The sequence below is a fragment of the Acartia tonsa genome, chromosome 4 (genome assembly GCF_053477335.1).
Source record: "Acartia tonsa isolate MP-2025a chromosome 4, ASM5347733v1, whole genome shotgun sequence".
Classification (NCBI taxonomy): Eukaryota; Metazoa; Arthropoda; class Copepoda; order Calanoida; family Acartiidae; genus Acartia; species Acartia tonsa.
Window position 1 is genome coordinate 25,740,894 of NC_137263.1, and position 12,654 is coordinate 25,753,547.

Below are 12,654 nucleotides of genomic sequence, written 5' to 3' on the forward strand. Positions count from 1 at the left end.
AAGTGATTTGCCACATAAATTACATGAGAATGGTCTATTTTTTCCTAATATGTATACCCAAAACACCAGTATTAAAGAATGAATTGCCACACAATTCACAAGAGTTATAAAAAAATTAAACAGGGGTTCCCCTTGGGGCAAGTTTTCTAAAGATACTTAAAAAACATAAAAAAAATGTCCGGTTCTTCACGTGACAGGTTTTCTTTAGATTTAAAAAAACAGTCTGGTTTACTTACTTAAAAAACATAAAAAATAACGTCTGGTTCTTCATTGGACAGGTTTTTAAGTACCTTGCTTCAAGGGGAACTCTTGTGAATGATGTGGCAATTCATTCTTTAATTCTGGTGGTTTGAGTATACATATTAGGAAAAAAATAGACCATTCTCATTTAATTTATGTGGCAAATCACTTTAACTTTTTTAGATATTGTCAAATAAAAAAAGTTCGGTCTGGTCAAAGGTAAAAATTCTTTTACATAAAATCATATCTATCCAGTAATTAATTTAACTCTTTAAATGCACTTCGTGGAACTATTCCTTTCTTCATTATTATAAAAATCACTTGCTCTCGTTCGTGCATAGTCCCCTTTCATTCCAGGCAACGGATATCTTTCAAGTATGTAAAAACATTGTATGAAGATTCTTGTATAGGACACGTCCAATCATGTAAGTATACTATAAAGACATTTTTAAAATTTCATTACGTCCATATTTGATTTTTATTTGTTGGTTAAACAAAGCTAACCTTATTCAATATTTAAGTTACAAGCTATACAGAATTTATATTTACTCCTCTCATATAAATGTGACTTAAGTATTATAGAAAGAACTAATAAATTAGATATAATCTCCCAGTTTGCTAACATTCATACATACATAGTATTATCAAATATATAAGTGGTAAATAAATATATACATAACTATTATATTTTATTGCAATATTATGCGATTTAATAGTTAGATTTATCTAAATATGCATCTTATAAAATGAACCAAAAGGACATAAATATTTACATAGCATATACTTGGATAGTTTTAAAGTTTCTATAAATACCATTTTCTTTTTAGCATAAACACATTTTATGTGAATTAAGGCGTCTACAGTTTTCTCATAATAAAATGTTTTCGGTTTATTGCCTGAAGTTTATTTTTGAATATTATAAAACTTAATACGCAATCATTTTGGATGTTCACTGTGCAACTAAATGAGAAAAAAAATAACCTTAAATTTTGGATCATTATCATGATCTTGTGTAGCTGTATCTATTTAATAATAGATTTATTAATTATACTCAATCAAATAGGATTCATTTCCATAAAATGCGCAACAAACTTTAAACAATATAATTTCCCTATAAGCAAAGCTTGATCATAATAAATTCAACTATTGTAGCTAACATGTTATATAAAAATAAAAATAAAGCTTATGTACTGAAATGCATTCCCTTTCTAACCAATAATGTGGTCAGACTGTTTCTATTGACCTTTTAACCAGGAATTTCTATTCATCTCATCTTACCTTAACTATACAGCGACCATTATAGTGGCATCTTTTAGCTGAACAATTGAACCAATTTGTACGATTCTGAAGGTTGGCCACTTCGTACGTCATGTTGACTCCATAAACATCGTGTACTTCTATTACCCTACAATATTTTAATTCTATATTTTGTTTGTCAAATCAAATTTGCTACTGGGGATGTTTTCATCCTTGCTAAAATTTGATAATAGGTTATATGTTCTAAAATACACTTTAAGGTTATGTAAGAAGAGAAATCTAAACTTATTTTGTTAATTCTTGAACAAAGGCCAGTCTTTTCAATATTAAGAATTTAGAAAATTCCTAAATCAATGAAAATGTTGTCGAGGAAAGGGGGAAGAGAAAGGAGTTGGGTGGTGTTGGTGGTAGCGTCATTTCTGAATTATGTCAACAATTTGTCTTGAATCAAGTTTAGCCATTTATTTGACTCCCGGAGAGGGACGTGATACACTTCAAAGCAGAGAAGAGAAGTGGAGGTCTCGATGAAAAGGGGTGATTAACCAACAAATTGAGATCAAGTTCATCAAGTTTACAACTTGAGAGGCAAGATAAATTTAGTTTTATCACATAGAAAAACTATCCAGATTGTTTTCACCAAATTTCTATCAGTTTATAAAAGAAAGAATGCAAAGCATTTTTTGGCATGTTAATTGAATTAATTACAAAGACAGTGATTTCAAAATCATGACCTTTGTTTTAAGTAATGCTCTTGTATTATAAAAAAAACTGATATAAAAAGTTTCTTTGAGATTTAACGAAAAATGACATTAAATGTAAAATCAAGTTATTTTTTGCAAAAATTAAAACATAATTTTTCATCATTTTGAGGAATAAAAAGTTGCAAAATAGTTTGCAAAAACTAAACCAATATTCTGACTTTCTTTTGCTCAACATAAAAACAAATATTCATAAAAATATAAAGATTAAGTAAATAAATAAAAAAGATATCTTAGACGACTATCATACCTAGAGCTTGCAGAGAGATAATATAGAGTAAAGAAACAATTTGTCGTATCTATTTCAAGTTACTCATTAAAAATGTGTCTAAGAAATCAAATTGTAGTTGCCCAATGACTAAAATACCTATATAGGGAGGGTTATTTTAGACCACCATATTCCGCATATATTACTTTAGTGGCTAACACGTATTAATATTTTGATCAAATCATTAACATATTTATCGAAAGGGAAAAGCAGAAGTGTCACTTCTGCCAAACCAAAAGAACCCAGCAAAAAAATATCTTATCCTCAAGGCAGTGGCGTTTCTTAATAAGACAAAATATGGCAGTTTTCTCCGGCAGCGACGCGACGCTGAATTTAAAAAGTGAAACGTCTGTCTTTCCCTTTTATAAGTCTGAACCTTTTAATTTTATTTGTGAATAAACTACCCAAGTTAAAAATATGAAATAGAATGCTTTTCTGCTTCTTTTAAATTTCCGGTTGCACCACAAGTACCTATAAGGGAGGGATATTTCAACTTGAGAAAAAAAATACCTCCAGAAATCACAATCATTATTGAAACTAAATGTTTTATTAATTTTTTACAATATAAAGTTTAATCTTTTTAGAAAAAAAAACCCGCTATTTCTAAATTACTTGTTTTGAGCCAAAATATTTGTTCAGATCAAGTGTTTCTCCCTGATGATAGTTTATAAAGAGGAAAGAAAAGGGGTGTAATCAACAGAAAAGAATAGAGCCAGAAAAGGAATACCGAAGGGGAAAAAGGAAGGTAAACTCAGAAATTTGAAAAGTTTGTGGCAGAAGAAACCACAATCATAAACCAAAACAAGAACAAATCTATAAATAAAAAGTAGCTACCTATAAGATTTATTTTTTTTAGGATAGATATATTTCTTTGTGAAATTTTTCTTCAATATATCAATAATTACTGGTGACCTATTATATTCTGAAAGAAAATACTTAGGGTCAATGCTGGAAGGTACTTAGAATCACGTGCTCTCGTTCGTGGATAGTCCTCTTTGTCCCTCAACCTTTAGCTTTACTGTGAAAGGTAACGTTCACGATTGATGATAAAGCAGTGTAGGCAATGCCTTGGCTTAGAAGAAATTACAACTACATTCAGTTACAACTTCAAGTCTTGTAAATTGAAAAATAAAATGGTTTGATTTGGTATTTTTTTTAGTTATAGAAAAATAAACACAGCCTTCTAATAAGGGGGGGGGAAGTTTGTACAGTTATAGGAAATGAAATTCAGTACCAAATTTTGCCCTGGCCGTTTGGGCTTGTTTTTATAGTTATCAACCTAATTCTTTTTGTAAGCGCTCTTATATGATTGGATCTACCTGTAAAACTTTAAAAATTGAATTTTGGGACTTTCCCTTAAAGGGGCTAGTGGAGCAAAAGACCCCCAAACACTAAAATTTTAAGTTCTGAGCCTATTTTCAGAAATATTGAGATGATTTTTTTTATGAAAACTTTTTTCATAAAACCAAACTAAATAGCCATTACAAATTTCATTTTGGGACTTTCCCTTAAAGGGGCTAGTGGAGTAAAAGACTCCCCAAACACTAAAATTTTAAGTTCTGAGCCTATTTTCAGAGATATTGAGACGATTTTTTTAATGAAAACACTTTTTAACAAAACCGAACTAAGTAGCCAATACAAATTTTATTTTGGGACTTTCCTTCTAGGGGCTAGTGGAGCAAAAGGCCCCCCAAACACTAAAATTTTAAGTTCTGAGCTTATTTTTAGAGATATTGAGATGATTTTTTTTATGAAAACATTTTTCACAAAATCGAACTAAGTAGCCAATACAAATTTCATTTTGGGACTTTCCTTCCAGGGACTAGTGGAGCAAAAGACCCCCAAACACTAAAATTTTAAGTTCTGAGCCTATTTTTAGAGATATTGAGACGATTTTTTTTAAAAGCATTTTTAACAAAACCGAACTAAGTAGCCCTTACAAATTTCATTTTGGGACTTTCCTTCTAGGGAATAGTGGAGCAAAAGACCCCAAAACACTAAAATTGTAAGTTCTGAGCCTACTTTCAGAGATATTGAGACGATTTTTTTAATAAAAACATTTTTAACAAAACCGAACTAAGTAGCCATTACAAATTTCATTTTGGGACTTTCCTTCTATGGGCTAGTTGAGCAAAAGACCCCCCAAACACTGAAATTTTAAGTTCTGAGCCTATTTTTAGAGATATTGAGACGATTTTTTTTAATAAAAGCATTTTTAACAAAACCGAACTAAGTAGTTATTACAAATTTCATTTTGGGACTTTCCTTCTAGGGAATAGTGGAGCAAAAGACCCCAAAACACTAAAATTTTAAGTTCTGAGCCTACTTTCAGAGATATTGAGATGATTTTTTTAATGAAAACATTTTTAACCGAACTAAGTAGCCAATACAAATTTCATTTTGGAACTTTCCTTCCAGGGGCTAGTGGAGCAAAAGACCCCCAAACACTAAAATTTTATCTTCTGATTATTTATTTCAGTTATTTGAAAAAAAATTTCATTAAAAAAATCAGCCATAATATCTTTAAAAATAAGCTCAGAACTTAAAATTTTAGTGTTTGGGGGTCTTTTGCTCCACTAGTCCCTAGAAGGAAAGTCCCAAAATGAAATATGCAATGGCTACTTAGTTCGGTTTTGTTAAAAATATTTTCATTTTAAAAAATCATCTCAATATCTCTGAAAATAGGCTCAGAACTTAAAATTTTAGTGTTTGGGGGTCTTTTGCTCCACTAGTCCCTAGAAGGAAAGTCCCAAAATGAAATTTGTAATGGCTACTTAGTTTAATTTCTTTAAAAATATTTTTATTAAAAAAAATCGTCTCAATATCTCAAAAAATAGGCTCAGAACTTAAAATTTCAGTGTTTGGGGGGCCTTTTGCTCCACTAGTCCCTAGAAGGAAAGTCCCAAAATGAAATCTGTAATGGTTCCTTAATTCGGTTTTGTTAAAAATGTTTTCATTAAAAAAATCATCTCATATCTCAAAAATAGGCTCAGAACTTAAAATTTTAGTGTTTGGGGGGTCTTTTGCTCAACTAGCCCCTAGAAGGAAAGTCCCAAAATGAAATTTGTAATGGCTACTTAGTTCGGTTTTGTTAAAAATATTTTCATTTTAAAAAATCATCTCAATATCTCTAAAAATAGGCTCAGAACTTAAAATTTTAGTGTTTGGGGGGCCTTTTGCTCCACTAGCCCCTAGAAGGAAAGTCCCAAAATAAAATTTGTATTGGCTACTTAGTTCGGTTTTGTCAAAAAGTGTTTTCATTAAAAAAAATCGTCTCAATATCTCTGCAAATAGGCTCAGAATTTAAAATTTTAGTGTTTGGGGGTCTTTTGCTCCACTAGCCCCTTTAAGGGAAAGTCCCAAAATGAAATTTGTAATGGCTACTTAGTTCGGTTTTGTGAAAAAAGTTTACATAAAAAAAATCATCTCAATATCTCTGAAAATAGGCTCAGAACTTAAAATTTTAGTGTTTGGGGGTCTTTTGCTCCACTAGCCCCTTTAAGGGAAAGTCCCAAAATGAAATTTGTAATGGCTACTTAGTTCGGTTTTGTGAAAAAAGTTTTCATAAAAAAAAATCATCTCAATATCTCTGAAAATAGGCTCAGAACTTAAAATTTTAGTGTTTGGGGGGCCTTTTGCTCCACTAGCCCCTAGAAGGAAAGTCCCAAAATAAAATTTGTATTGGCTACTTAGTTCGGTTTTGTTAAAAAGTGTTTTCATTAAAAAAAATCGTCACAATATTTCTGAAAATAGGCTCAGAACTTAAAATTTTAGTGTTAGGGGATCTTTTGCTCCACTAGCCCCTTTAAGGGAAAGTCCCAAAATTCAATTTTTAAAGTTTTACAGGTAGATCCAATCATAAAGGAGCGCTTACAAAAAGAATTAGGTTGATAACTATAAAAACAAGCCCAAACGGCCAGGGCAAAATTTGGTACTGAATTTCATTTCCTATAACTGTACAAACTTCCCCCGAATTTTAGCTGAAGTTACAGTTTAAAGTTTCTTAGACAAAAGTGTTGCCCTTCGAAGGTTGTATATGGTGCATTATTTGCCAAATGTACCACTTTTCTGCACTACCTCTCCGATTTTGTTAATACTCTATATTTTGGTCCGTTGGGTCATTCAAGGATGCTGGATGGTCAAAAAAAAGTTTCAGAGTCCCTGGATGTCTAGATATCTAGCTATCTATGAAGGTAGGTAACAAAAATGTAAAAAACACCCATTTTTTCACAATTTTAAAAATTAATTTTTTCATCAATCTTACATCCAATCTATACATTTTATACACCAGAATGATCGTTTATTCATGTAAAAAGCGCACATAATGCTATTTTGGCCAAAACTCTAATTTTACAGGGTGTCCAACAAAAAGTGTATTTTGGATATCTAGTGTAATACCCAAAATACCTGTCCGAAAAAAATCATTTTTTTTGGCTTAAATCCTGTGTGTTATCTGTGTGCATATGTGGTATATAACGGTTCGGACCACCCGGGACTATAAGGTTGTCAAATTTCACTTTGGGACACCCTGTAAATGTGATTTTTGCGTCTGTAGAGCTAAAACTTGGTCCAAATTGGCTATTTTTTTCAAATTACTCTAATATGTGTCTTAGTATGTTTGGCCATGGTGTTTTCTGACCAGATCAATAATTTCATATTTTTTGGACACCCTGTATTTTTAAAAAAAGAGAAAAAAAATTTTTGTTTTTTTTAAATTTTTTTTTCTATTTTTAAGTTATTTAAAACTGTCATATAGATACAGATTTTGACTAATAACAATAATATTTGCCTATTTTACATTTTTTTACACTTTTGGGACACCCTGTGCATGTTTTTGAAAAATGATGGTTTTTGCCCATTTTTGGGGGGAAGGAGTCGTTTTAGGGCCATAGACTATTTCTTCATTTTTGTAGAACTTTTCAAGACACATCATTTGTTATTTATGCAAAAACCGCAAAAACCGAACCGTTTTGCCGTTATTCACCGCCAAATGCGAAATTTTTTACGTTTTTGCCATTCCGGAGGTTGTAATGGGCATTTGTGGTAAGAAAACGTTGATTTATCAAGATCCCTCTTAAATACTTTTATTTAGGTAATTTAATTTACTAAATTTCATATTAAGTAAAATTTTTTGTGCAGCTAACCGTTTTTCGTCAAGATGGATTTCAATTGTTAAAACAAGAAAATTAAGTGAATATAACATAAATAATTGCTATAACATAAGTGATAAAAGAAACATAAATCATGTGCATTTGAAATTCCTTTTGACAAAAATCGGTTGGATATACAAAAAAATTTACTTCACATGAAATTTAGTAAATTAAAATGCTTAAATAAAAGTATTTCACGGTTATCTTGATAAATCAACGTCTTCTTACCACAAATGCCCATTAGAACCTCGGGAACGGCAAAAAACGTAAAAAATTCTGCCTTTGGCGGTGAATAACGGCAAAACGGGTCGGTTTTTGCGGTTTTTGCATAAATAACAAATGATGTGTCTTGAAAAGTTTTACAAAAATGAAGAAATAGTCTATGGCCCTAAAACGACTCCTTCCCCCCAAAAATGGGCAAAAACCATCATTTTTCAAAAACATGCACAGGGTGTCCCAAAAGTGTAAAAAAATGTAAAATAGGCAAATATTATTGTTATTAGTTAAAATCTGTATCTATATGACAGTTTTAAGTAACTTAAAAATAGAAAAAAAATTAAAAAAAAAACAAAAATTTTTTTTCTCTTTTTTTGAAAATACAGGGTGTCCAAAAAATATGAAATTATTGATCTGGTCAGAAAACACTATGGCCAAACATACTAAGACACATATTAGAGTAATTTGAAAAAAATAGCCAATTTGGACCAAGTTTTAGCTCTACAGACGCAAAAATCACATTTACAGGGTGTCCCAAAGTGAAATTTGACAACCTTATAGTCCCGGGTGGTCCGAACCGTTATATACCACATATGCACACAGATAAAACACAGGATTTAAGCCAAAAAAAATGATTTTTTTCGGACAGGTATTTTGGGTATTACGCTAGATATCCAAAATACACTTTTTGTTGGACACCCTGTAAAATTAGAGTTTTGGCCAAAATAGCATTATGTGCGCTTTTTACATGAATAAACGATCATTTTGGTGTATAAAATGTATAGATTGGATGTAAGATTGATGAAAAAAATAATTTTTAAAATTGTGAAAAAATGGGTGTTTTTTACAATTTTGTTACCTACCTTCATAGATAGCTAGATATCTAGACATCCAGGGACTCTGAAACTTTTTTTTGGCCATCTAGCATCCTTGAATGACCCAACGGACCAAAATATAGAGTATTAACAAAATCGGAGAGGTAGTGCAGAAAAGTGGTACATTTGGCAAATAATGCACCATATGTATAATTTTTAAAAAAATTTAAACAGGAATGGCTCTGCAATAAGTAGCGCATAAGACAAACATTTGATTTTATCAATTCCAATTACCGCATTAGCGTTACGGGCGTATAGACTATAATAATGGGAAGTTTTGAAAATGTTTATTAGCCGTGAAGCTACAATAAGATCAATCTAGGCCTAATATCGTCACAGGCGGAATGCGTAGCTAACGGTTAATTTAAGAGATGCCCTGCTACTCTAAAGAACGTTTAATAACAAAAATATTACCTCAGATGAGCATATGGAGAGTCAGGAAGTGTGAGAGTGACCTTCACATACGGACCATCACAAATATTCCAACTAATGTAAAAAGTTTATAAGAAAGAAACATTCTCGCTATGGTTGTGTCACGTTTAAACATAATATAAAAAAAATATTAATATTTTTGTCGGCAGATTAAGGTCAAGGTGTACAAATATAAAAGTCTTTGCCTGATGCAAGAGTTTAGAAATACGACATTTCTAGTATTAGTTTCAAAATAATAAATAGATAGAATTTGATATGTATGTAAAGTAAAATAACAATAACATTAAATAGCCTAAAAATAGTAAAAACTTTCAAAAGATACATTTTTATCTGTCGCGCTTAACAAGAAATAACTACTTTCAAGAGAGAAAAAATGACTTACTCGTTGATAGATCTTGGGGTTGAGCAGTTAGTGAAGTCTCTGTTTTGGCAACTTGATATTGTTATATACTCCATCTGCACGTAAACCTATAATACTTAAAGTTAACTCACAACAAAACATGAATTTTAGGTATTTAAGACACTCTATTCTATCCTACCCAAAATACAAAGTATAACTATGACTGTCCGTCTGCCTGTCTGTAAAGTTTAATATAAAGTTAACTATCATACTGATTAGGCAATGCTTTTTAGGGAATCATGACCTATAAATCATGTCATAGTTGTATGCTATTTACTTAAGAGAGGGGACATCCCTCAGCTTCTGAAAAAGTTCCAAAGTAAATTTTTTAAAAATACTTTGATATTTCCAAACTAAAATCATATTTGAAGGGAAACCAGGCCCCCGACATCCGACTGGGGTAAAGCAACTATTAAAGTACTATTATGTACATTAAGTAACTTCATAGTTCATAACCTAAGAATATAAAGAATTAAGGAGTGTTTGTAAATTCGGAATTGGAGATAGTTTGGTCCAAGTTTATAATATATCCACTTGAACTGTCTGAGATCTTTCCCAGGGACAAATAAAGGCGTCATTTAATAAGTTTATCCTATCCAACTTTTAATATAACTTTATACAACAAATTTTCCATTAGAAGTGCAGAAATAACAAACAAAAAAACATTTTATCTTTTTAAAAACAAAACCAAAAACTGTGCAACAGTGATTAACAGTAAAGAAATTTCAATAAAAAAAAAGATATTATTCTTCTTAAAGCGTTACAGACGGGTGGACGGATAGACAGATAGACATTAATTGTAATCTTCAGTACTAATAACCTCATTCATCCCAATGTTTCTAATCAATTCTTCAAAGACTTTAGAGAATATTTATTCATTTTGATAATTTGAGATACAGACGAGCTATTCTATAGTAGCTAAGTAAGATAAATTTTGTTTTACATAACTTTGGGCATCGCCTAAAGATTCTAAGAATTACAGACAATAATCCTAACAAAATTGATAATTGCGTCAACTTTCTTTATTTTGTGATATATTTATTGTGGAGATTCTTGCATAAAAAATACCTATGCTAAGGAAATTTTGGAAAGTTTCATGATAAACAAAAGATGAGATAAATAATTAAAGTAGCTGCCTGCTGGTCTTGTAACAAAACCTGAGTTCTAGAAGCGTCCGCTCAAGTTTCTCTATTTCCAAGTTTTGATTGGCTGAGTAGTATATCACAACTTGATGCCCTGCAGACCTTTACAACGGGGAAGGAAAACTTGGGGGCTGGCATCAGTTTGAGGAAAAAGAGAGGTCGTGCTGGTACAAACTGCCCTTGCATTTTTTTCCAGGTATTCACAACCAACACATGCAACACACATACACACAAACACATACTAAAAACACACACAAACACATACTCAACATAAACACATACTCGTAGCACACGGGCCAAACTGAGATAAAAAGTAGACACACTTTTACAAGAACACTATAAAAACTCTTATTCTTGGCATAATAATAGTAAATTCTTTGATGTATCAATGTAGGTTAATATAGAGAATGGTGGGATTATTTTACATTAAACTGTAATTTATTTTGCTTGAACGGTTCACAATTAACAACAGGAATGAAACTCAGAGGAAAATTAGGTCTAATTTACAAAAGACAGTTTCAACAATATAAAAGCTATTATTTTTATTTTCGTGTCCGTAGACAACTGTTTATTACCAATAATGGAAATAAATAGTTTTAAGTGCAAAAGTATTTGATTTTTCTACTATTGTAAATAAAAAAGTTTACATAACAATTATTGGCAAAATTTCAATTTTAATTTTTCTTAGAATTTCTTGAGATAGAATGAAACTTTAACATACCCTAGCCTTTTACCCGTATATTGAAATTCATGCATTTAATACAGGTCTACAAACACACACACACACACACAAGCAGAGCCTGGTACAACAACAAATACACCCCTGTTCCAAGCACAAACACTTACTTACCAGGGCATGAAATTTGTAAGATCAGACAACAGATCAGCAATTTCTGTCTGTTTTTGCTATCTTTGTATTGAATTAATAATAAAACTTGTTTCATTTTTCATGCCAACTTTACCAATGTTATGTAAAATAGAAAAGATTTGTGTTCTAAGGGATAGTTCCACGATGTGCATGTAATGAATTAAGGTACTTAGAGTAGTGAAACTTCATTTGTTTATGTAGAACATGATAGGATTTAATTCATAAGAAAACTTTTTTTTAAATTAACTTTAACCATAATATTTTAAATTATTATTTCTCATAGCATAAGTTATGACTTTTTCAATAATAGCATTGCTCAGCCATTTTGTACCTGTTCATATTCCCCTTGTGCTGTAAAATATATCATATAATTTTATTTCAACTGTTTACAGGGTAATAAATAATTGTTCTAAAAGACAAGTCAGCACAAATCCTACCCATAAATTGTAAATGACCAATAAATAGACTCACAGACAAACCCAGTTAGTTAAGGTCTAGTAAAAAATAATATTTCGATTTTAATTATAAAGTTATGCATTTGGAGTTGGATTGACTATCTTTTATGCAAAAGTTTAAAATAAGAATAAAAGGATTCTTAGTAATATTTGAAATACATCACAACCATAGGAAGAAAGGGGAAGTTTTTGGGTATTAGCTCTACTTCTACAATACTGGATTCAAATTCTCTACCAGAGCTTACTCTGTATCACCTTTACCTTAATGTTCTACTTAATCATCCAAATTGAACAGAAATTATCAGAATAGAAAGTTGTCGGGGAAACTCAAATCATGATCTTTCTGCTATTGTAGACTTAAACCTTCTTAACTCTAAAGAGCAAAAAGCAAGCCCCCTATCACACACACTTAAATTTAAAAACTTTCTGACATTTCAAGCAAATCAAACTAAAAATTATAACTAGTTCTTACTCCTAAATGACTAACCAACAAAGATTTTTACAAATAACAAGAACAGGAATAATGTATGAAAATGGGAGGAAGGTTAATTTATCTTGTAATGCTCATCCTTACATTCCTGATAACAAACTTT

General features: G+C 31.0%; 1 protein-coding gene across 9 annotated transcripts in view; it reads right to left on the reverse strand.

The window, feature by feature from the left end:
- Nucleotides 1-12,654, reverse strand: part of LOC145316567 (uncharacterized) — a 104,140-nt gene that overhangs the window by 69,585 nt on the left and 21,901 nt on the right. For all 9 annotated transcript variants that reach the window (XM_080157160.1, XM_080157159.1, XM_080157158.1 and 6 more), the window contains exons 5-7: nucleotides 9,579-9,664; nucleotides 9,179-9,250; nucleotides 1,519-1,645 (exon numbers count right to left, since the gene is read on the reverse strand). In XM_080157160.1, coding sequence (XP_080013286.1) covers nucleotides 1,519-1,645; nucleotides 9,179-9,250; nucleotides 9,579-9,664 — 285 coding nt within the window. The remainder of the gene's footprint in view (nucleotides 1-1,518; nucleotides 1,646-9,178; nucleotides 9,251-9,578; nucleotides 9,665-12,654) is intronic.